The sequence below is a fragment of the Alosa sapidissima genome, chromosome 11 (assembly GCF_018492685.1).
Source record: "Alosa sapidissima isolate fAloSap1 chromosome 11, fAloSap1.pri, whole genome shotgun sequence".
Taxonomy (NCBI): domain Eukaryota; kingdom Metazoa; phylum Chordata; class Actinopteri; order Clupeiformes; family Clupeidae; genus Alosa; species Alosa sapidissima.
This window is the reverse complement of record NC_055967.1, coordinates 38,297,410-38,322,362: the sequence shown is the minus strand read 5'-3', so window position 1 is coordinate 38,322,362 and position 24,953 is coordinate 38,297,410. Positions and strand designations below refer to the sequence as shown.

Sequence of the window (24,953 nt, the reverse complement as noted above, 5' to 3'; positions counted from 1 at the left end):
TTTGTGTTTTTCCTTACATTATGCATGAGCATCAATTTTGCCTCTTTTGTATGAGAAAAATGTTGTTTACATTCATTTTTGTTTGTCTTTTATTTTCTCTTTTTTTGTCCATGTGACCCTAGGGTCTATGTATCATTCATTTCCTTGAAATAATGTACTTCTGTCTAGTTGTGATGTATCATATTAAAGGACTGGAAGGATACAATAAACTCTGAATCCATGATATTTTATTAATTGAACAAATACAGATAAATATACACACAAATCTGAATACAAATATTAGTCTTTACAAATAATTTTCCTTTTGTGTGTTTCTATGTACAATACCGAGTGCATTATCTTCTCTCCTCAAAGAGCTGCATTGAGTCACTGACTTGACCAGAGGGGGGCAGCAGCGAGCCAATTGGAGAAGCCAGCTTCTTCAGTGCTCACTAGTCCAGTCCCACTGCTCAGTGTTGTTCCTCCCCAAATAAGTTCCCCCAACGGGCAGACATTGGTCTGACCTCCACTACGATTTCACTTTTTGTCCTTTCAACATATGTGGTGTTTCCATTTGCGTGTCGCCACCGCAATGTTTAGGTCTTTCTTGTGCCAAGGGAAAAGCTGCATTAGCGCCACGGTGGCGTCGGATTGGACCTTTCCCGTGAGAAGGTAGAGCTGGGCACGGCCAGGGCGGACCAGCGTTTGAGCGCAGCGCAGGTTGATGAGCAGCCACTGTTGCAGGAGGCTGTTGGTGTCGTAAGGCAGGAGGGGGCCTTGTTGGATGAACTCTACCCGTCCGTCCACATCGAACTCCGGCTCGTCAGACAACAGACGACGGCGCGTCAGTTTAGCTTTGACAACTAGAAATGATGGGAAGAGGTTCAGTCAGTGTGATAACAAAAAAATAGCTTAGGCTACGTAAATATCTAGAAAACATGTAGCAACATGCCCCCTTATAAGCTTATAAGTAGCCTAAAATACTCACCAAAATCACTGAGGCAAAATGAATCCAGCAGCGCTTTCAGGGAAGGCAGCTCGTGCACAGCAGGACAGTCTTGACAGGCAGGCTGAGGTAAATCTATGAAGGCAAAGACTCCAGTCAATTCCACGCTCAAAAACAACAGCACACCCAGGCTCTACACAGAATCCATATAGAATGTTGACTTAGCATTTGAAAATGCATGTTTGCCTTTTGATCTTAGATGGGCATAATAAAGAGTGTGGATAGTGTTCATGGAGGAGGTTTGTTTACCTTTAAGCAGGTAGCCACCCATGGGTTTAGTCAGAGAGGTCAGACACATGTCCTCATGGGCAGGGAAGCGCTCACAGTCCAGCGCCTCTGGCCAAGCATGGCCCTGGCAGCCCAGGGCAGGAGCACAGCTAGCCCGCACAGCCACACACAGACTACGGCATGGCTGGATAAACCTGCATGATGGAAAACAACAAACATCTTTGGTCATACAGTGCTCATGTAGGGATACATGCAAAAAGGGAATTAGGTGATATCCTAATAGGAAATAGGAACGGTATAGGTGATGTCCTAATATAGGAAAGGTACTAGGAAAGGTATAGGTGATGTCCTGATAGGAAAGGTACTAGGAAAGGTATAGGTGATGTCCTAATATAGGAAAGGTACTAGGAAAGGTATAGGTGATGTCCTGATAGGAAAGGTACTAGGAAAGGTATAGGTGATGTCCTGATAGGAAAGGTACTAGGAAAGGTATAGGTGATGTCCTGATAGGAAAGGTACTAGGAAAGGTATAGGTGATGTCCTGATAGGAAAGGTATAGGTGATGTCCTGATAGGAAAGGTATAGGTGATGTCCTGATATAGGAAAGGGTGAATAATACTTACGTATCCAAGCAGACAGGAGCGATTAGGGAGCAGAGGAAGGCTTTGGCCTGCGGGTGGCATCCGGTCTGCAGCAGTGGACGCCAGTCCTCCGAGCGGGGCACCACCTCACTCTCCAGGCTGCTGTGCCCGAGTAAGTTGGGCAGCCTCATCTCTGAGTAGCCCACGTCCTGGCATACGCTCATCTTGTTGGGTATGGGCACGCAGCGAGTAGACTGGCCCAAGTCGAAGGCCCAGCTCTGAGCAAGCAGAGCCAGGGAGCCCAGGGCACTGAACAAGACAAACAGAGCCATGGTACAGCAGAGCGGAGCGGTCGTCAGGGTGTGCTGAGGAGTGAGAGTCTTGAGTAGCTAGAGACCTGCTGGAGTGAGGGTCAGTCCTGGCCTATTTATACAGGCGGGCGCCTCAGGCAAGCCCAGTTATCAACAGCCTATCAAAGAAGTGCAGACGACGTGTGAAGCAGGAGATAACTGACTGCAGACGAGAGGGAGGGAGGGGAGGGGGACATTAGACAAACAATCAAAGCTCAGACTCACAGCCCTAGCTTATCCATCCATCAGTCTACTGGCAAAAATATAACTGATGTGATAGTCTACAAATAATCAACAAAAGTATGTGTAATGCCACTGCACATAGTATGTAGAATGCAAGTTCAATTCAATACATGGACATGTTTATCAATAAAGGGAAGGTCACTGTAAGTTTCAATGGTGATTATCTTCAGAGGTAGATAGCTGTTATTGATGTTGGTGAGGAGTCATTCTAGACTTGCACACATGTGGTATGTATGATATGTTTTGTATCTGAATAAACCATTTCCTCTTTCTCACAGGCTCAACAGCATCTTTATGTATTTCTCATTTGTATCTAGAGATGTATAGAACAGTACATGTGGCCCTGCTACAGTGCCTGTGTGTTGTCTAAGAAGAGGAAGGTCTGGTCAGACTGGCCTTGCTACAGTGCCTGTGTGTTGTCTAAGAAGAAGGTCTGGTCAGACTGGCCTTGCTACAGTGCCTGTGTGTTGTCTAAGAAGAGGAAGGTATGGTCAGACTGGCCTTGCTACAGTGCCTGTGTGTTGTCTAAGAAGAGGAAGGTATGGTCAGACGTCAGTATGTTGTCTAAGAGGAAGGTCTGGTCAGACTGCTACAGTGCCTGTGTGTTGTCTAAGAGGAAGGTCTGGTCAGACTGGCAGACTCCTGTGCGTTGACAGCTCCTCTGGAGTCTCCTGTATGTTAATTTGAGCTCCTCTGCAGTCAGACTCCTCTGCCTGGCTCATCACTCTCATTAGGGGCAGTCTGTCTGCTGCCTCAGCCACCCCATCAAATGCCTTTGATGTGTCCCTGTGCTGTTTTCATATTGAAATGCTAAATGCTATCATTTAGCCGCTGTTCTGACGGTCGTCTGCCTTATAGACTAAACTGGCCTAATTGAGAATGCTGTTACAACTGTATGATAGCATCAGATGTTAGGACCAATTGGCAATTAACTGTTTTTTGCTTGGGCAAACCATCTGATTTGTTCTCTATCTGATTTGGAAGACTGTTTGTAGTTCACATTACCTGAACAATTTAGATACACAATATTTCATTTATTTATTTAATCCATTTTATTTTTGAAAGGAGTGATGAACTTCTGACAGTCTCTATATTTAAACAGAGACTTGGTGTTAATACTGAACATACAAATTCATGTCTTTTGTGAAACATTTTGAATGTGTTTATCTGAACTGTTGGCTGTAAATCACTGGTAAAATAATAATGTCAAATGTGACCAAGGTTAGTTATCTGAAAAAATCCAAAAGTATGTCCCATATGCAATTTCACATGAAGAGCCAGAAGATTCACATTTATAGAACATAAGAGACTTGTGCAGCTCCAAGGCTGGATCAAGGCTGTAAACGCCTCTTTATCTAAACATGGCTAGCAGTTGGCTAGCAGCACATCACTCTGTCAGACAGTATGCTGTGTGATATGTGACAGATCTGCACAGAGCCACTCCTCAGCTCGTCTCCAAGGCTGCCCTGCCGTCCCGTCCACGGGCCCAATGGCTCCCTTCGCCGCCCCCCCTGACCCAGCCGAAGCTGCACCATGCATATGGGTCAATTAGAGCCACACACCAATTTGTAAGAACAATGGGGAGCATTTGTTTGACTAACCTGCCTTTGTCTGGCATGGAGTAATCCACCCCAGGAGCATGTTTTGCTTTCTAATGTCCCTCCTGCCCCTGTGTGTTTGTGTTGGTAATGTGCGCATGGTGTCACCTAATGGGCACCTGGCCATGCAATATATCGGACAATAAACAACATCAGTAAATCTGTCTGGCTCTCAATCCAAAACATCAGCATTGTCTGAAAGAGGCACAATGACATGTCAGTATCCATCAAATGTTTTGAGCAAGATATTAGATCGCAGATTGACTTCACTTCACCAAGCCTATTATTCATTGAAAAACAAGAAAGCGACCTTTCAGGGTCATGAAGTATGTTATGTTTGAAGATTCCTGCCGAAACGTTTATATTTTAATTAGGTGTTTTAGAATAATATTCTATAAGAATTTGGCCAACTTCAACAAGGCCGGACTAGAAAAGTTCAGCAGAGAACTTGTCAAACCCAAACAGAACCCAAGTATGGCAACAAGCTGTGGAATACAGAGCAGGGCAGGAGAACAGGAGGGCAGGAGAACAGGAGGGCAGGAGAACAGGGCAGGAGAACAGGAGGGCAGGAGAACAGTAGGGCAGGAGAACAGGAGGGCAGGAGAACAGGGCAGGAGAACAGCACCTGAAAGCCACATCAAAGACCTCCAGCTCGTCCCACTCCGCTCACATGAAAGCCAGCTCCTCCTGACTCATTAGAGCTGTCATGTGTTCCTCCCTGGTCTACCATCACACCCTCCCCCTTCAGCCCAGTCTCCTGTCCAGCTCTCCCGGTCATTAGCCCTCTGGGCTCCACTGGGGCTGTCACTGCAGACAGACTCGCACTCAATTGTCACATGAATACAGTCTCTGGGGCCAGGTCTGCTGGAGACGCCGCATGGCACATAAACACGAGACCTGGCGGCAGCGATCCCTTCCTTTCAGACAGACGAGGACGTGCAAACGCACACATACACTGTAGGAAATCAGAGTGTCTTTTGTTGACTTTTGAATCCTTGAGTTTCAGCGAGACGGTGGAGCATGTCAGTTGTGACCAAACAAGTCTGTTATGATAAAGACAAATGGGAAAAATCAAACATGCTCTCAAGAGGAAATCACAAGTCTAGCAGGCATCCGAGTCATAGGGTGCTGTATTTCTATAACTGTGAGCCACGCAGAAGGGTTTGTGAATGAGTCTCTAGTCTGAGGCATGTTCTGGTCAAGGGGCTGTGGTGTTGACTGACAACCCGCTCTTGCCATATTAAACTCACTTTGCAAGGCTAATTCCACGATACATCAACAATGCATGAATAATGGCTTCTTTGGCCCACTGATGTGCGTGGCCATTCATGTCACTAATATGGGCCACTGATGTGCGTGGCCATTTAAGTCTCTAATATGGGCCATTGGCACATCGTATGGTTGGCTGCTTGGCTAATGAGCAGAACATCACACCAAGTGATGCACGCTTTTAACACAACAGAGCTCAATTCATTAGCTTAATACATTAACTCATTAATCTACTCAATTACTTTATGATGTCACTTTCCAAATGTGGTGGGCAACAATGCAGCTACAGATGGGCTGTATTTGTCTGTGGTCAAACAGAACTTGTACAATACAGTTAGTAAACCACGGCAATACATAACAGGACAAGTGCAGCACAAATCTACCTCTATGGAAGCATATGTGTAGCTTAATTCAAATGAGAATGCAATCTGCAATATGCAATTCAAAAAGACATTACATTATGCAATTGCCAATTCATTATGTCATTTAATATTGCAATTTGCAAAATTAAATTACATAAAATTACATAAAATTTCCAACAAATTGTATTTTAATCTGCAAAGTGACAATGCTATCCTAAAATCAATTTGAATAATTTTGGTTAACAAATAGAGTAAACATGGATTGAATTGCATTCCATTTTGCCATGGTACTTCAGTCTCAAAATTCAAATGGCAATTCATTTTACATTTCAATATTCAGTTTCATCATTTAACTGTCAATTCGTTTTGCAATTTAATATTCAAAGTGCAATGTAGGATTGCATTTTGAAAACATATTTGGCAAAACTGACAATTCCAGCCTGAAAACAATTTGGATTATTTTGGGCAAAACGCTTTGCCATCGTTTTGAGGCATTTTATTCAAATGGAAAAGAAATAGTTCTCCCCCGTGATTGCATTGCACTTTGCCACACTCTTTGTGTTGCAAAATTCAAATGGCAATTCGATCTGTAATCTGTCAAGTCACTCGTCAAGGCGGGAACTAATTCTAAACTAAATAAATAAATTAAGCTACACATATGCTTCCATATACCTCCTTGATTCTTGAATTTCCCCTGGGGATCAATAAAGTATCTATCTATCTTGATGATCAATACTGAAAATGCCTTTTGTGTACATACTGTGACTAACTGTACAGATGTGTCAGTTTTTAAGACAGACAATGCACCATTTATCAAAGTGGCTTAATGAGGAAGTAATTTATACCGAACAAAAATAAAGACGCAACATGCAGGTTTGATTTAACCAGCATCTTTTGTTGTGTCCAGGGGCGTGCAGAGACCTTTGAAGGGGCAGGGGCTCAAATTTAAAAAAAGGGCACATGGAACAAACGTTTCAGAAAATGTGTTAACTTTATTTAAAACTTAATTTTGATTACAACCCAATAGAGAATACATAGGCTACATGCAAATTATATAAAAATAAAACATCTTTCATCTTATTGATTAAATTCAAAGCTAATTTTAATAGCCTAGAAATCTAGACGCACCCTAGCGGCAGCAAATACGTTATTGCCTAGTTTGGCTTGTCAGGCTATAATTTTAATGTTTATCACAGTGAACTACCACCATTAGCAAGCTGGTGTCTTGCAGATTCACGTGCTGTGCGTGAGTGACATGACGCATAATGTAGCCTAGGCCTACTGTAAACAGAGAACGTGTGGAATTGGGTTAAACAACTACAGTAGCCCATGTCGTCGGCTTATGACGATTTAGAAAAGGTTTGCCTACTCTGTTTTATGAACTAGGTCTACTACTATACCATAGTAACCTAAACAGAATATGTTATGAACGCTCAACCTTAGATTTTCAAAGCTGCCAGGTTATTGAAATGGATGGACCATGACATGGTTAAAACGGGTTTGATGGCCTACTTCATTAAACATAAAACAACTTTAAATATTTTATTCTCTATCTCTAAGCTGAATACTATTACATGTTCAGATAGGCTAACTGCCAAGTGACCTTACCGTGCTCCCAAACGTCTCCTGCAGCACTGTACCTGCGTGCACCTTCTGAGAGTTCACTGAATGTATGACGTCACAGATTGGTGGCCGCAAGGCATTTCAATTAAAACAGAAAATTGTTATTTTTGTAAATTTCTAATTTCACAAACTATTAATGAGACATTTTAGGGAATATTTACGTTGGAACTAGCGTAAGTATTACAAATTTTAAAAAGTAAAAAACGGGTCATGTCAAAAGGGCACTTGGACATCAAAGGGGCAAAAAGGGCAGGTGCTAGAGCCCCTGTACCCCCCCTTCTCTGCACGTGCCTGGTTGTGTCAGTTGGGTGTTTTATTTTCGCAAAGGTGAAGAACATGCTAACAAATATCTTTAGAAATGTTAGAGAAATAAGCCTTTTGTAATTACAATTATTGAAAAAAAAAATACATTTTGCTCAGTATAGAATACAAGGAGAAATCACTGAAAATAATACTTTAACCTTCAGCTTCAAATCCAATATTTTGGTGAGGGTGTAGGTGATAAATAACTGCCATGTATGTGGCATAAAAATCCTTCATGTGCCCACACAATGTCCTGAACAAAAGAAAAGACCACATGGGCTTGGCAATAGCAATGACTTATTTATTTTATTAACAAAATACACAAACAGTACTTTTGAAACAGTGATGAAGAGAGACTTCCAGGTAAGGGTCTCCAGTCAGGGTGCAGTCAACTTCCTTTCTCTGAGCTAGGCCTGAAGAGTGGCACAAAAAATAAACAAATGATAAACAATGATTAGTTTACAAACAAGTGTATCTGTTCCTATTTGTCAAGAGAAGAGCACACACCTCTGGGACGCATGGAGAGAAACTGGAGGATCAGAGCCGACAAAGGCTCTGTTGTCGTAAGCGTACTGCAGCAGGGCATTGAAACAAGGGTCCTGCAAAACATTAAATACCTTGTATCAATACACATCTCATCCACAATAGCTGTACCGTCTGAAAAGAAGTATGCTTCCATAGAGGTAGAACAGTAGAAAATAAATCTTTATTGTTGGTTACTATTATCAATATGAAGGTGGATGTTTCTGTGAAATTGTAACAATACATCTTAGGATACAGAGTGGACAATGGCTTTAGGTACCTTGATGAGAATGTGAGGGTTGCCCACAACTATGAGCAGGGCTTTGGCTCTGGTAATGGCCACGTTGAAGCGCTTTGGGTTGGAGAGGAAGCCTAGGACATTCTGAAGGTCTTCCTCCAGCACAGCCTCATTGGATCGCACCTGGTGGAAAACGTCAAATGGGAGAACGTCAAAAGTCTTTTGTCACCAAGACTGTGAAGTATACTGACAGCGAATTACCCTGAAACATCATCATGATCAAGATACATAGCATATGCAGAATTGTATGTGTTGTAAGGGACAACAGCCGCCGAGGTGTCCTGTTATACAGAATTAATGGACGAGGGCAAGACCCCCACAAGTCCATTAATTCCGGATAACAGGACAACTCGAAGGCCATTATCCCGCTTATCACTCGGTTGCCACTATAGGCAATAGCCATGCCTTTATAGCACGCACAACTTTCTTTAGTCCTATAACAGTGATAGCATGGACAGTTAGCTTGTTTACAGTTGATTCCATTGTTGCGAAGCCTGCCTCCAGGCTCGACCGTCGTCCTACTATGGTTGTTATAGTTACCATTCATAAGCATTGATATGGAACGGTGATTAAACTTTTTTTTTTTACCAGATCTACTTCATAGGTCTCCTGTTATTTAGAATTAATAGCCAACCCACCAGCCAGTCAGAAAAGAGTATCTTTCTTCTCTCCGGGTAATAGAGCCAGTTAAACCATTTTCACACCAACTGTAGCTACTGTAATATATCTAGATGAGTATTTTCTGTGCAGGCCTGAACAGCTGATTGCCTGGTTCTTCCAGAAACAACAGGACTGGTTGAACTGTGACTGTTACAGGTCAGAATCAGTGGTGAATGGATGTGCACTTCACCGTGGACAAGATGATGACGAGGAATTCTTGTCCCTGAAACTCCTCCACAGAGCCGACTTTGATGTCTGCTAGACCCACCCTGTGGAGCAGGACTCTCATCTTCTCCACCTGAATCAACACACACACACACACACACACACACACACACACACACACAATTGGAATCAACACAAAACACACAGCAGCCACGCACGCACGCACACATGGCCTGTGTCTCAGCAGACAAACGACCATGAAAAACCCATGAGCTGCTATGGACTGAAGGTATTCAGGATGCAAGGCACGCCAGAGGTACAGAGGCCTGAAGGTATTCAGGATGCAAGGCACGGCAGAGGTACAGAGGCCAACTGTAATAGTGGTGCAGCTCTTAGATGTGGCGTCGGTGTTGGCTACCTGTTTCCTGTAGGGGGCGATGATGCCGATGTCGGTGGGGGAGATGGGGTTGTAGAGCCTCTTGGCCAGCTGGCAACAGTACAGCATGACCTGCACAGCCTCGCCAGGGTTGAACCAGGAGGGGTTATTACCCTCCCGCATCTCAGTGGCCTAGGGTGAGGGAGTCAAAAACAAAACAAAAACACCTCATGGATGAATACAAAGGTCTCATTACTCTCATGGATGAATACAAAGGTCTCATTACTCTTATGGTACTAAATTACTATTCGGTGCTTTAGTATTCTTGGTGTGTAATTATGGCAGAGAAACACACATTACAGGTTTAAAAGAGACGATGGCAGAGGAACCATCATAGGCGCTTAGCTAACTATATTCATTTCTTGATTCGTCCCCCTACTTCTTGAATTTCCCCTGGGGATCAATAAAGTATCTATCTATCTATCTACTCCATTAGGTGTGACATCTAACAAGTAGCACACTCATGTGAAAATAGCTGTCAAGCTTCCAGACCCTAAACACAACTTAAATAGATTACTAAGCTATAACATATGACCCCAGTGCAGGGTGGAGGTCTCTTAAATAGATTATTAAGATATAACATATGACTGCAGGGTGGAGGTCTCTTAAATAGATTATTAAGCTATATCATATGACCCCAGTGCAGGGTGGAGACCCCAGTGCACAGTGGAGGCCTCTGAGGCGGCTCAACTCACCCGCACTCCATGGAAGATTAAGGGGAAGCCCTTCCTGGGAAGCCGGCCCCAGTGGCACAGCGAGTCCACCACGGCCCTCTGCGCGTGCATGGCCAGGTCACCAGCATAGAAGAGCCGCGAGGGCAGCGAGAGCAAAGCCTCATGGGAGCGGTAGTTGTACAGGAGTTTGGTCACCTGAGAAGAAGTGGTCATGTTATTTAGAACAGCAATACAGAGGGAAACATCGGCATGATAAAGCTGTGCTGTTCATATATATATATATATATATATATATATATATATATATATATATATATATATATATATATATATATATATATATATATATATATATTCACCAGAGAAGGGTTGAAGCCATTCTCATCGCAAGCGTAGAGGGGTATTGCCATAAGTCTCTCCAACAGAGACACTCCCAGCCCAAACACAGAGGCTAGCTTGGACTTCACCACCGGGCCCAGCTGGCATGGGTCTCCAGCCAGCACTATCTGGATCACACCAGAGGAGAGAAGCGTACCGCATCAGTGTCCATGAAACTTGACCATTCTTTGTTATGTTAAGTGAAGATAAAGCAATTCATGTAAGAATATTTTTGCCAAATATACAGCTAAGTCTGACCTGGCCGTCCTTCTCTGACAACAGGCCAATGGGAATCAGGCACTCAGGCTCTGTGGCCTGTCCAGCCTCATCCAGGAACACATGGGTGAAATGGCCAACCCTGTGGTGGGGAATGAACACACTTATATACAGTAGCTCATAGGATAAGATGAGATGCATCAGCTCTTTGGTTTATCACGTGGCATAACCAGCGACTATAGTAAGCATAGGGTTAGGGTTAGAGCATGTGGCATAACCAGTGACTATAGTTCTAATAATAATAATAATAATAATAATAATAATAATAATAATAATAATAATAATAATGTCACAACAGGAAAATAAAACAAAAATAATATGTACATATATATAGCCTATAATTACATTCCACTACAAGTTCATTTAAAAGCCATTAATAGCATATGTTCTTTTGACTTGGCTTTAAAAGCACCAATAGTTGGTGTAGATCTAATGTGAAAAGGGAGGTTGTTCCACAACTTGGGCCCAGCTACTGAAAAAGCACGGTCACCTTTATTTTTTTAGACGACTCTGAGGTACTGAGAGCAGTTGTTTATCTGATGACCTCAGAGTTCTGGGAGGGCAGTGAAAGTGTACAAGCTCACTTAGGTATTGGGGAGCTTGTCCATTTAAAGCTTTAAAGACAAAAAGAAGAATTTTGTAATCTACTCTAAATTTCACTGGTAGCCATTGCAGAGATTTCAAAACTGGAGAAATATGTTGTGTCTTTTTAGACTTGGTGAGCAGCCTTGCAGCTGCATTTTGCACCATCTGAAGTCGGGATAGAGTGGACTGAGTGACACCAAAATAAAGGGAGTTACAGTAGTCCAGGCGGGATGAAATAAAGGCATGAATCAACATCTCAAAGTCTTTGAAAGAAAACATAGTTTTGGCTTTACTTAAGATTCTAAGGTGGTAAAAAGATGACTTGACAAAAAGATGACTTGTTTCTCAAGTTTAAAAGTTGCAGGGTCAAGTAGAAAGCCAAGACTTCTTTTGCATAAGGTTTTACAAATCTGGCAAAAGACCCTAGTTCACTAATTGCATATTGAGATACAGTTGTGTATCATCCGCATAGCAATGATAGGATATACCGTGCTTTTTCATAATTTGACTGAGTGGCAACATGTACAGTGAGAATAAAATACAACTAAGCACTGATCCCTGTGGAACACCATAAGATAAGGGGGCAGATGAAGATGAAGTATCATTGAAAGAAACTGAAAAGGTTCTTCCCTCTAAGGAGGCAAACCATTTTAGTGCAGCACCTGAAATTCAACAAAATTAACAACCAGTGACTATAGTAAGCATGTCGCATAACCAGTGACTATTATAATAATAATAATAATAATAATAATAATAATAATAACAACAACCAGTGACTATAGTAAGCATGGCATCGTGCCCTTTCGTAACACAGAAATGAAACTATTGGTCAGATTTAGAGGTGCCATATGTTCCACTGGTCATATGTTCCCACTGGTCAGATTTAGAGGTGCCATATGTTCCACTGGTCATATGTTCCCACTGGTCAGATTTAGAGGTGCCATATGTTCCACTGGTCATATGTTCCCACTGGTCAGATTTAGAAGTGCCATATGTTCCACTGGTCATATGTTCCCACTGGTCAGATTTAGAGGTGCCATATGTTCCACTGGTCATATGTTCCCACTGGTCAGATTTAGAGGTGCCATATGTTCCACTGGTCATATGTTCCCACTGGTCAGATTTAGAGGTGCCATATGTTCCACTGGTCATATGTTCCACTGGTCAGATTTAAAGGTGTCATATGTTCCACTGGTCAGATTTAGAGGTGCCATACTGTATGTTCTTGGAGCCTGATTCTTATTTAGTTCCAGCTGTGTCACTGTTTGGAAACGCTGTCCATGCTTCATACCATCATTGAGTAGAACATAGGTCATACTCCAGTGCATTGCCCATTGAGTAGAACTTCAAAGCACTAGGCAGGTTGTACTCCAGTGCATTGCCCATTGCTTCTGTCAGAGGCATATCAAGCTTTTTAAAAGTGTGGGGGTTGTGGGATAGGGAAGTGAAACAATCCGGCCAAATTATAAATAACTAAATAATTAATTAAATAATTAATATGCCTAACTATAATACCTATAAAATAAATGTAAATGACACAGAATAATGACAGAACTGTAAGCTCAAATTCAAAAATGTTTTGCATACCCAAACATATGCAAAGGGAATATAAATAAATTGTGTTGTATATAGCCAGCTTAATTAATGTCAATTTAAAGATTACGATTAGCAGTTTCTATGCTATTTCCATTGATAGTTACAGGAAGCCACGTTGTTGTTTAAACTATTGTTGCTTCTAGCCCACGTTACCTCCAGTTTCACTTTGCTGCAGGGACACACACATTGCATGAGCACTCATACTGTAAGCATTAAAGGGGAACTTGGCAACTATTTCAACGTAATAAACCCGTTTAGAAATCATTTGGATGGTTAAATGACCTGTTCCGGTGAAAATGGTGACTTTCCCCTGCTGCCCCTAGCGTCCCCAGGCAGAAAACCAACCTTGCAACATTGAGACTACCGTCCCGGAAAGAGAAGTGAGAAACAAGAAACTCGTTTTAAATCGTGTTTCTTACCTTGTAACATCCACATTGTCTGCCAAACTTATGCTAACCGTTTTGCTAGCTTGTAAAAAAATCAACGATGTGCTTTATCGTTACCTTTTTCCACAGTTTGAAATAGCATAACGCACAATTTCTCCAGCAGAGGCGTAAATCCTGCCAAGTTTCCCTTTAATGCTGGAAATAGTTCAGATGTAGAACTGAAACGTGTCTTTACGCCGCCGTTTGTAAGATCTTAGGAACGCGATCGTATTTAAAACATTAATATATCCAGTAGATGTAGAACTACGAAACATATTTGACAGTGAAATGCCGCCGACGTTTGTAAGATCAAATAAGATGTTCTTAGGAATGCGATCGTATTTAAGACATTAATATCTCCAGTAGATGTAGAACTACGAAACATATTTGACAGTGAAATGCCGCCGACGTTTGTAAGATCAAATAAAACGCGATGTAATTAAGCTGTTCAGATCTTTTCCAAGCCTCTTGGAGAGACGTATGTGTGCTGACTGGGCTATGTCTATATAGTTGATGATACCAAATTAATGTATTTTTAAAGTATTTCTGATTGGGGAAACGTTTAGCCTAGTTTATTTTTCTTTCAGTCCGCGGTTCCATACCATTCAATCTTGCTGCAAATGATCAGACGTGTGAAGCACCAGGCATAACAATTTTTCGGCTTCGTGGACCATTAGGCTAATTGTTGTGGAGGCCCATAGTTTGAGAAAAGCTGCAGATCATAGACAGAGAAAGCATAATGCTCTGAGAACAGTAGCAAAGGGCCTTTCTGCACGCACCCCCGCTTTCACTTTGACTCCCTGAATTTTACATTGTGACAAAAACGGTCAGTCAGACAGTGAATTTTGGTTTACTAAATTAGCATAATGCGGTAACAATTATCATCTCAATTCTACCTCAAATCTGCTCACTGCAAACGTTATAATGCAGACCTAAGCAGCAGCACAGCCTTGAAAGACGCACACTTGGTTCTTAACTCATTGAATGTTTTCGGAAGCTTTGTCCTAGAGTGCCAGCAATCTAGACCATTGTTGATGATTTTTGTACAGCCACAGCATGTTCTGTTATAACACCCACATCCCCCACGCTTGCTACGCCCCTGGCTTCTGTACTATGTTAGCATTGCCCATTGCTTCTGTACTATGTTAGCATTGCCCATTGCTCCTGTGCTATGTTAGCATCAGCCGTGCAGCCTACTGGTTAGCGCTTCGGACTTGTTACCGGAGGATTGCCGGTTCGAACCCCGACCAATAGGCACGGCTGAAGTGCCCTTGAGCAAGGCACCTAACCCCTCACTGCTCCCCGAGCGCCGCTGTTGTTGCAGGCAGCTCACTGCGCCGGGATTAGTGCGTGCTTCACCTCACTGTGTGTTCACTGTGTGCTGAGTGTGTTTCACTAATTCACGGATTGGGATAAATGCAGAGACCAAATTTCCCTCACGGGATCAAAAGAGTATAGAGATATAGAGATATACTTATACTTAGCATGGCCCATTGCTTCTGTGCTATGTTAGCATTGCCCATTGCTTCTGTACTATGTTAGCATTGCCCATTGCTTCTGTGCTGTTAGCATTGCCCATTGCTTCTGTGCTATGTTAGCATTGCAGAGCACAGACAGGAGGGACTGAATATAGCGTCCGTTGTCCAGTGGTCTTCCAGCTGGATCTCTGGTCTGATGACTCACCGCAGGCCGATCTGATAGAACATTCCAGCGCTGGAGCAGGTGCTGACCACTATCCTGTGGAAGGAGGCGTGGCGGATGTCCTCTCCCGCACGAGAGTACTGCTGCAGGACCTCAGGAATGGACTGAGACAGAGACACAGAGAAAAAGACAGAGTGCAGCATCAACCACTACTCCAGAAATTACCCCTCTCAGAGAGGAGAGATGTGCAGAAATTACCCCTCTACACTGATAACTACCCCTCTCTACTGATAACTACCAAAATTGATAAGTGCTTCGCAGAAACCTTCAAAGATTCTTAAACAGAAGACTCTTGCCACTAGTATTTTTAAGTATAAGTATATAAAGTATATATACTCTTTTGATCCCGTGAGGGAAATTTGGTCTCTGCATTTATCCCAATCCTTGAATTAGTGAAACACACTCAGTACACATTGTACACACAGTGAGGTGAAGCACTAAATCCCAGCGCAGTGAGCTGCCTGCAACAACTGCGGCGCTCGGGGAGCAGTGAGGGGTTAAGTGCCTTGCTCAAGGGCACTTCAGCCATGCCTACTGGTTGGGGTTCGAACCGGCAACCCTCCGGTTACAGGTCCGAAGTGTTAACCAGTAGGCCCCGGCTGCCCCCAACAACCACTGCCCCTTTTTGCCCGTGGTACTTATATGCACATTTGGCACAGAGGGATTTCCTTGTGAATGTAATACCTCTTCCTGCCTGCAGGAGGCGTTGACGCGCGCCAGGCTGGCCGAGTGGAGGAACCCGCTCTCGTGCAGCCGGATGCAGACCAGGTCAGCGGCGCTGTTGGAGGGTGTGCAGACCAGCAGACGGCTGGAGGGGATGCGATGGTACACCTGCAGCAGGACGCCCAGGACACACTCAGGACACACCACTACACCAGACAGTCGCCACACGCTCAGGACACACCACTACACCAGACAGTCGCCACACGCTCAGGACACACCACTACACCAGACAGTCGCCACACGCTCAGGACACACCACTACACCAGACACTCCACACACTTACTTCTACTCCCACTCAGGAACTCTAGCTCATACCCACTTTTCACATCATGTTATCAGCATACTATTTGGGCAAATGTTTAACTGGCAAAATTTGCACTTTCAAAATGGTTTTAATCATTTATGATTGATTCAAGTTTCATTAGCACCTGTAAAATGGCCTCAATGAGGGTCATTGTCTTGCCAGTCCCTGGTGGTCCGAATAGAACATAAGGGGTGGGCCGACACTCTCCCACCAATATGCGCTTCACCACTTCTCTCTGCGCCGGATTCAGACTGCGGTTGAAGAACTGGCCTGGACGGGGAAACTCCTTCTTGGGTAATCTGTCTGTAAAAGGGGCGGGACACTGACCTTACTGGGTAATCTGTCTGTAAAAGGGGCGGGACACTCAGCTTACTGGTGAAGGTAACAATTCTAAAAATGGGAAGTATAGTACTACTTAGATGTGGGCCCGTCATGATGACTAGTTTTGCTGGAGGATACTTTGTCTCAGAAAATAGTGATAAACACAAGTACGAAGCCTCTCCACCTGCAATTGTTTTTGTTCCCTGCTGGATGTGATGATATTTCAGATGAATTTAGTTAGTTGCATTGCCTTGCTTCCTTGTTCCTGTCAGAGACTTAATACGCATAGGGCTAGACTATTTCTGAAAACTAGGGCTGTCAAACAATATTTTTTTTAATCGCAATTAATCGCTGCATTTCTATAGTTTAAAATCACATATCACATGATTAAAGTTCTAGTATTTTGCATTTCTGAACTTTCCAGAAGTCCGTATTAACAATATAAAGCAATTATTACCAGTGTATCTAGATTGGGATTCAAATGAAAGCAAAGCAAGTTACTTTATTAACTTAATTCACTTTAAAGGGGTGGTTCAGGATTTTGGACATAGGACCTCATTTCCAAGTTAGCAAGTGTGATATTTATCAGTGGAGACCGTTTTCAACAAGTTTCATCCAGTCCTTCTAGTTGCAGAGCCTCGCAGGTGCTAGGCTAGCGCAAGTCATCAGTATGTGTTAGCCTGCCACTTAAATCAGTCTTACCTACTCCACAGTACACCCGAGGCAAATAAATTATAACGCCAGACAATCGAAATGTCTGTGTTTGACACGAAAAGTATGCTCCTACTTCATGACCCTGTACGATATCTGTCCTAACCATGGATAATGTATCGCGTCAGGATTGATATCACTTCTTGGTGTTTGTCTTGCGTCAAAAACCATTAGCATCATTGATTAGGGTAGCCTGGATGTCTTCTGACTGCCACTGTTACTGTATGGTTATCTATTTTTTGCTGTTGTGTACTTAAACCCTGAATAATTCTGTGTCAAGTCAGAGATGCATATTCTGGAGTGCATTGTGCTTGGCGTTTATGGAGCTAAATTTGTCTCAATAATATTTGTATATGCGCAGAGGGGGATCCACAAATATTTCTTGATTTGCATGTGTGTTTTGATATCTACAAATAAAAAAAAAAACTCGTATATTGATTTTTACAAATATATATGTGCATTTGTAAATAAAATGCCATTTGTAAAACCAAAAATTTCATTTGTGAAATGTGATTCTGCATTTGTGGATCACCAGCACACGCATTCTTCGCTTTCCAAAGTTACGTGTTTTTGAGACGTTCACGAGTCACACAAATCCACAAGTAAATAGGCCTACTTTAATTCACCGGCACACAGAAATCGCAATCCAGTAGATGGCGACATCCACAAATATTTCTTGACTTGCATTCGTGTTTTGACATCCACAAATAAAAAAAAATCATATTTGTAACTTGTAAATTGTTTTTCACAATTGTAGATGTGTATTTGTAAATGAAATGGCATTTTTAAAACTGAAAATTGCCTTTGTGAAATCTAATTTTGCATTTGTGGATCACCAGCACACAGTTTTCGTTTTCGCATTTGTGGATCAGCATTTGTGGATCACGTATTTTTGAGACAAACTTTGTGCAGAGAAGCCACCCAGATCCACAAGTAGCCTGCTGACACTTTCTAATCCAGTAGATGGCAGTGTTGTTCTATGGGACTCATAACCAAAGATTCTTTGCTCATAACACACAGAGCTAGCGAACCTAGTTCAAAGTCAAAGTCTGCTTTATTGTCAATTTCTTCACATGTCAAGACATACAAAGAGATCGAAATTACGTTACCCACTATCTCACGGTGGAGACAAGACATATTTTAACCAATTAGATCCACAGACAAACATAATATTCAAGTAAACAATATAAAAAGTAAATAAGAAGGCACATACAATGAAGAAATAAGAGCAGCAAAATTTGGTTGAAATTGTGCAACTGTGCATACAGTAGACAATCAATATAATAGTGCAAAAGTCAGGCCAATAAATGGCTGATGTAGTTCTGTTTGACCCAAGTATGCAAGTGGCATAGTGGTGCAAGTTATGTAAGAGCAGCAGAAGTGTGTTCAGAAGTGTTTTCAGGACAACAACAACAAGTTACAAAGTGTGCAAGTGTACAAGTGGAGTAGTGCAAGGCAGCCATTGTGGGTCCAAAAGTCCAGGATGTTATGTGGCTGAGGGTGGAGAGGGGGAGAGGGGGGGAGAGAGTTCATCATCCTAACAGCCTGGTGTATGAAGCTGTTGGTGAGTCTGGTGGTGCGGGAGCGCAGGCTTCTGGTGTAAATGTCCTTCAGGGAGGGGAGTGAGGCACCAATAATCCATCCAGCTGTGTTCACTATGCGCTGCAGGGCTTTCCTGTTGTATTCAGTGCAGCTTCCGCCCCACACAACGATACAGCTGGAGAGGAGGCTCTCAATGGTGCCTCGGTAAAATGTGGTCATGATGGCTGGTGGAGCACTTGCTCGCCTGAGTTTCCGCAGGAAGTACAGGCGGCACTGAGCTTTCTTCGCCAGTGATGCAGTGTTGGTGGTCCAGGAGAGGTCTTCACTGATGTGCACCCCCAGGAATTTGGTGCTGCTCACTCTCTCCACCACAGCACCGTCGATGGTCAGTGGCAGGTGTTGGGTATGACCTCTCCGGAAGTCAACAACAATCTCCTTGGTCTTGCTGACGTTCAGCAGAAGGTTGTTGTCCCTGCACCACGTGGTCAGAAGGTCGACCTCCATCCTGTATTGAGTCTCGTCGCCCTTGGTGATGAGACCCACCAGAGTTGTGTCGTCAGCAAATTTCACTATGTGGTTGTTGCTGTAGGTTGCAGTGCAGTCATGCGTCAGCAGGGTGAAGAGCACCGGACTGAGCATGCAGCCTTGGGGGGCCCCCGTGCTCAGTGTGATGCTGCTTGAGATATTGTTGCCAACACGTACTACTTTAGGGCCTCTGACAGAGGAAGTCCAGTAGCCAGTTGCAGAGGTAGGTACTGAGTCCCAGTTTGTCAAGTTTCCAGATGAGTTGTTGTGGTATTATGGTGCTGAATGCAGAACTGAAGTCTATAAACAGCAATCTCACATATGAGTCTCTTTTTTCCAGGTGGGTGAGGGCTGGGTGGAGGGCAAAGCAGATTGCATCCTCTGTGGACCGTTTGGCTCGGTATGCAAACTGGAAGGGGTCCAGGGTGGGGGGGAGAATGGATTTGATGTGTGACATGACAAGCCGCTTAAAGCACTTCATGATGATGGGTGTCAGTGCCACGGGGCGGGTAGTCATTGAAGCAGGATGGAGCAGTTTTCTTCAGCACAGGTATAATGGTGGCAGCTTTGAAACATGATGGGACGATGGCTTGCTTCAGGAAAGTGTTAAAGATGTCTGTGAAGACATCCTTAAGGTCCTCAGCGCAGTCCTTCAGCGCACGACCTGGGATGTTGTCTGGGCCTGCTGCTTTACGGGTGTTGATAGCAGCAAGTGTCCTCTTCACGCTGTCGGCAGAGAGGCACAGGGGCTGCTCGTGTGGAGGGGGAGGGGTCTTCTGTGGGCAGGTGCTGTTTTGTGCTTCAAAGCGAGCAAAGAAGCGGTTCAGATTGTTGAGCAGAGGGATGTTGCTCTCACAGCTCTGTGGCGCGGGCTTGTAGTCCGTGATGGCCTGTATGCCCTGCCATAGTCTTTGTGCGTTCCTGCTGTCTTTGAAGTGGGTGGTAATCTTGTGTGTGTATTCCTTTTTTGCTTCCTTGATGCCACGGGACAGGTTGGCTCTCGCTGTTCTCATGCCAGCTCCATCCCCAGCTCTGTAGGCTTTGTCTCTGGCCCTCAGCAGCCGGAGGACATCCCCTGTCAGCCATGGCTTCCAGTTAGCCCGAGTGATGATGTCTTTTGTGTGGGTCACATCATCAATGCACTTGGTGATGTAAGAGGTTACAGTGTCTGTATACTCCTCTATGTCTGTCTGGTTGTTGTAAGTGGCTGCCTGCTTAAACATTTCCCAGTCTGTTGTATAAAAGCAGTCTTGAAGAGCATCAGAGGCTCCCTCAGGCCACACTTTTACCTGCTTGCGAACCGGTTTGTTTGCCTTCACTCTTTGTCTGTATGCGGGCATTAGCATAACCGTGATATGGTCAGAAAGTCCAATGTGGGGGAGGGGGGTGGCTTTGTATGCTCCTTTGTGTGTAGTGTAGACCAGGTCCAGGATGTTGTCTCCTCTTGTTGGAAAATCAACATGCTGGTGTAGCTTTGGAAGAACAGTTTTAAGATCTTCAATCTCCAGCGAAGATGGTGAAACTGTCTGGGTGTGCCGTCTGTTGTTCACTGACAGCCTGGTACAGTTCACTAAGAGCCGTGTTCCTATCGCTGTTATTGTTGGTAGGCGGGATGTATACTGCGACTAGCAGAATCGCAGTAATTTCCCTTGGCAGGTAAAAAGGACGGCACTTTATGATCATAAACTCCGCTAGTGGTGAGCAGTGTTTGCATACTACTGCAGTGTCCCGGCACCATTAGTCACGGATGTAAACACAGATTCCTCCTCCTCGTGATTTTCCTCCCTTTACAATGGCCCTGTCTGCTCGATAGCATGCTAGCTGCTCCAGTTGTACAGTTGTACAGCAGAGTCCGGAATGTTGTCATTTAAGTTTCAGTGAAGACGAGCACACAGCAGTTACTCACTGTCCGGTTCGTTGATCTCAGCAGTCGTATGTAATCCATTTTGTTGTCCAGTGATCGGGCGAGTGACTCGCTGGGCGAGTTGGGTTGGCAGCTAGCCTGGCCCGCACGCCTCCGCGCTTGCCCCTCTTCTGCTTCCTCGCACACCGCTTCCGACGCTTTCTTTCAGGGGGAGGAGTAGCAGGCGAGTCCGGTGTTGTTCCACATGTGTCTTAGACACTCTGCCTACCAATTTCTTCAAAACTGTTTTTCACCTCATAGCGGCGGATGTCCTTCAAATTGTAAATGTATCATTGCTGTCTGGCACTTTTCCTAAGTCACTGAAAACAGCTGTTGTAAAGCCACTTCTCAAGAAGAATAACCTGGATGCCTCCATGCTAAACAATTACAGGCCCATATCCAATCTACCTTTTATTGGCAAAATTATTGAAAAAGTAGTCTTTAATCAATTAACCACCTTCCTAACATCAAATGGGTATTTTGATTACTTTCAGTCTGGTTTTCGGGCAAATCACAGCACTGAAACAGCTCTCATTAAAGTTTCCAATGACATACGCCTCAACACAGATTCAGGTAAAACATCAGTCCTAGTGCTACTGGACCTTAGTGCAGCATTTGACACTGTTGATCACAATATTTTACTACACAGACTAGAACACTGGGTTGGATTTACAGGCATAGTTATCAGCTGGCTAAAATCATATCTACAAGAAAGGAGCTTCTTTGTTGCCATCGGAAACTGTACCTCAACACCAACGTCCTTGACCTGTGGTGTTCCCCAGGGGTCGATCTTGGGGCCACTATTATTCAACCTCTATATGCTCCCACTTGGACAAATCATTCAAAATAATTTGATTTCATATCATAGCTATGCAGATGACACACAAATTTACTTAGCTCTATCACCAAACAACTATGGTCCTCTTGAATCTATGTGTCAGTGTATAGAACAAATCAACACCTGGATGTCTCAATTTTCTTCAGCTGAACAAAGAAAAAACTGAAGTAATTATATTTGGTAAAAATGAGGAAAGACTTGCCACTCTCCTTGACACAAAAGGGTTGAAGGCAAAGGATACTGTTAAAAATCTTGGTGTATAAATTGACAGTGATCTAAATTTCAACAGCCACATGAAAGCGATAACTAAATCAGCTTTTTACCACCTCAAAAATATTGTCAAACTCAGAGGGCTGATGTCAAAACATGACTTAGAAAAACTCATTCATGCATTTATCTCCAGCAGGGTTGATTACTGCAATGGACTGTTCACAGGCCTTCCTAAAAAGACTATTAAACAGCTTCAGGTGATACAAAATGCAGCAGCTAGGACTCTAACAAAAACTAAAAGAACTGACCACATTACTCCAATTCTTAAGTCCTTGCACTGGCTTCCAGTAAGTCACAGAATTGACTTTAAAGCACTATTGCTTGTTTATAAATCAGTAAATGGAGCAGGACCTAAATACTTGTCAGACATGCTTCAGCAGTACACACCTTCTCGTCCTCTCAGGTCCCAGGTGAAAAACCTGCTAGTAAAACCTACAGTTAGAACTAAACATGGTGAAGCAGCTTTTAGCTGCTATGCGGCTCAGCTGTGGAACCAACTTTCGGATGACATTAAAAAGGCCCCAACTGTAGCCAGTTTTAAATCTAGACTTAAGACCAAACTGTTCTCAGACGCTTTCTGCTAACTGTGCCGAGTTACAAATTCTGAATCTGCCTCGATAATTATTCTACTTTGTCTTTTATTACTTTTTTTACTACTTTTGCCTTTGTTTTTGCTTACTAATTATTCTTTATTTTTAAATGATTTTACCTTGTGTTTTATGTTTTCTTTTTATTATGATCTTTACCTTTTAACTATTCTTTGACTATATTGCCCTTCTATGCTTTTATTTGTTATTATCGTTTGGTTTTGTTTATGTAAAGCACATTGAATGACCTCTGTGTATGAAATGTGCTATATAAATAAACTTGACTTGACTTGACTTGACGCAGGCCGGAGTAGTCAGAGTTCCTTTAGCGTCTCTGTTGCAAAGTCCAGAACGCTGCAAAACTTGCTTTTGCAGATGTCCAGTAGAAACTGCCTGCTGTACTTGTAGTACGACGTAGTAAGACGAGACGAACACGTAAAACTTTCGGACAAACACTTATTAAACGAACAAAACACCGTTCGGTTGGGACAGAGAGAGGTCGCTGCGTGTGCACGCGCCGCCATCTTGGATTCTTCTAGTTCTTAAATCTAACAAGTTATGCCTTTTACAACAAGCTTTTTGATGGAAAAGTGGTGTTTAATTTCCATAATCTTTGTTTAGTAAACGCATAAAACAGTCAGTTTGCAAGCGAAATCAAGAATTACGATCCTTGAGTTTGTTTATAGTTACCTAGCAACCTTTCACACTGTCAGTTCTTGCAGTTCATTACAGAGTAAAAAAAAACAAAACAGCAGCTGGCAACGTTAAAACAGATGTTCAGGTGGGCTCATAGAATTGGAACTGTATATGAAATGTTGCGCTGAGCCTGGATTTGAACCAACAATCCTTGGGGTCAGAGCTCACTCCTCTAACCACTGTGCTACCACATTTCTTGTAGGCCTAGCTTCTACATTACAAACTGACGGTTTTATGCGTTTTTTTTTTTACTCGTTTAATGAACTGCAAGAACTGACCGTGTGAAGGGCCCAATTGGTCTTTTTCCAAGTTTACACTGAATAAGGAGAGGTAAATAGGCCTGCCATTTAGATAGAAGTAGCTATTGCACTGGTAAATAGATCACATAAATTCCCATTGAGAGACTACAGCCTAGGCTACTGATAAGCTAGCTAGCAGGCAAACTAACTTAGCTAATGTTATATTATCACCATTTTTTCTTTTTTCTACCTGTAGGCTATAAGTTAACCCTTTGTTCACATCCTGCTTAAACACAGCGCATAAGATAGGCTATCAATCACTAATAAGGTCGAGATTTCACTCAAGCGTCTGATGTTCATAACTCTGTTCTAGAATCTTTGGTTTTAACACTTAAAGCCTCGGTTGCTAGGTAACTATAAACAAACTCAAAGATCGCAATTCTTGATTTAGTTTGCAAACTGACGGTTTTATGCGTTTACTAAACAAAGATTATGGAAATTAAACACCACTTTTCCATCAAAAACCTTGTTGTGTAATGAGCAAAGAATCTTTGGTTATGAGTCCCATAGAACAACACTGCCATCTACTGGATTAAAAAGTGTCAGCGGGCTACTTGTGGATCTGGGTGGCTTCTCTGCGCAAAGTTTGTCTCAAAAATACGTGATCCACAAATTCTGATCCACAAATGTGAAAACGAAAACTGTGTGCTGGTGATCCACAAATGCAAAATTAGATTTCACAAAGGCAATTTTCAGTTTTACAAATGCCATTTCATTTACAAATACACATCTACAATTGTGAAAACCAATTTACAAGTTACAAATATGATTTTTTTTATTTGTGTATGTCAAAACACAAATGCAAGTCAAGAAATATTTGTAGATGTCGCCATCTACTGGATTGCGATTTCTGTGTGCCGGTGAATTAAAGTAGGCCTATTTACGTGTGGATTTGTGTGACTTTCATGTGAAGAACGTCTTAAAAACACGTAACTTTGGAAAGCGAAGAATGCGTGTGCTGGTGATCCACAAATGC

At 43.0% G+C, this 24,953-nt stretch overlaps 2 protein-coding genes across 2 annotated transcripts in view; both read right to left on the bottom strand.

The window, feature by feature from the left end:
* Positions 1–210: 210 nt before the first annotated feature.
* szl (sizzled) lies at positions 211–2,180 on the bottom strand. Its single transcript, XM_042110761.1, has 4 exons — positions 1,837–2,180; positions 1,235–1,407; positions 968–1,060; positions 211–842 (listed from the first exon to the last, which is right to left on the bottom strand). The coding sequence occupies exons 1-4, from the start codon at positions 2,124–2,126 to the stop codon at positions 532–534; spliced, it is 867 nt and encodes a 288-aa protein (XP_041966695.1). The 5' UTR covers positions 2,127–2,180; the 3' UTR covers positions 211–531.
* A 5,642-nt stretch (positions 2,181–7,822) lies between these two features.
* mov10l1 (Mov10 like RISC complex RNA helicase 1) overlaps positions 7,823–24,953 on the bottom strand; it is a 37,349-nt gene continuing 20,218 nt past the window's right edge. Inside the window, exons 17-27 of the mRNA XM_042110002.1 lie at positions 16,410–16,588; positions 15,943–16,089; positions 15,241–15,362; positions 10,934–11,033; positions 10,657–10,803; positions 10,319–10,492; positions 9,606–9,755; positions 9,213–9,320; positions 8,345–8,485; positions 8,050–8,141; positions 7,823–7,955 (exon numbers count right to left, since the gene is read on the bottom strand). Of these exons, the coding sequence (XP_041965936.1) occupies positions 7,931–7,955; positions 8,050–8,141; positions 8,345–8,485; positions 9,213–9,320; positions 9,606–9,755; positions 10,319–10,492; positions 10,657–10,803; positions 10,934–11,033; positions 15,241–15,362; positions 15,943–16,089; positions 16,410–16,588 (1,385 nt within the window). The 3' untranslated portion in view covers positions 7,823–7,930. The remainder of the gene's footprint in view (positions 7,956–8,049; positions 8,142–8,344; positions 8,486–9,212; positions 9,321–9,605; positions 9,756–10,318; positions 10,493–10,656; positions 10,804–10,933; positions 11,034–15,240; positions 15,363–15,942; positions 16,090–16,409; positions 16,589–24,953) is intronic.

Excerpts from the sequence above, each read along its gene's own strand:
- szl (XM_042110761.1), bottom strand. The coding sequence starts at position 2,126 with ATGGCTCTGTTTGTCTTGTTCAGTGCCCTGGGCTCCCTGGCTCTGCTT. Across the intron at positions 1,408-1,836 it reads GCTCCTGTCTGCTTGGATAC|GTTTATCCAGCCATGCCGTA; the intron begins GTAAGTATTATT and ends TCCATCATGCAG. Across the intron at positions 1,061-1,234 it reads GGGTGGCTACCTGCTTAAAG|ATTTACCTCAGCCTGCCTGT; the intron begins GTAAACAAACCT and ends TTGCCTTCATAG.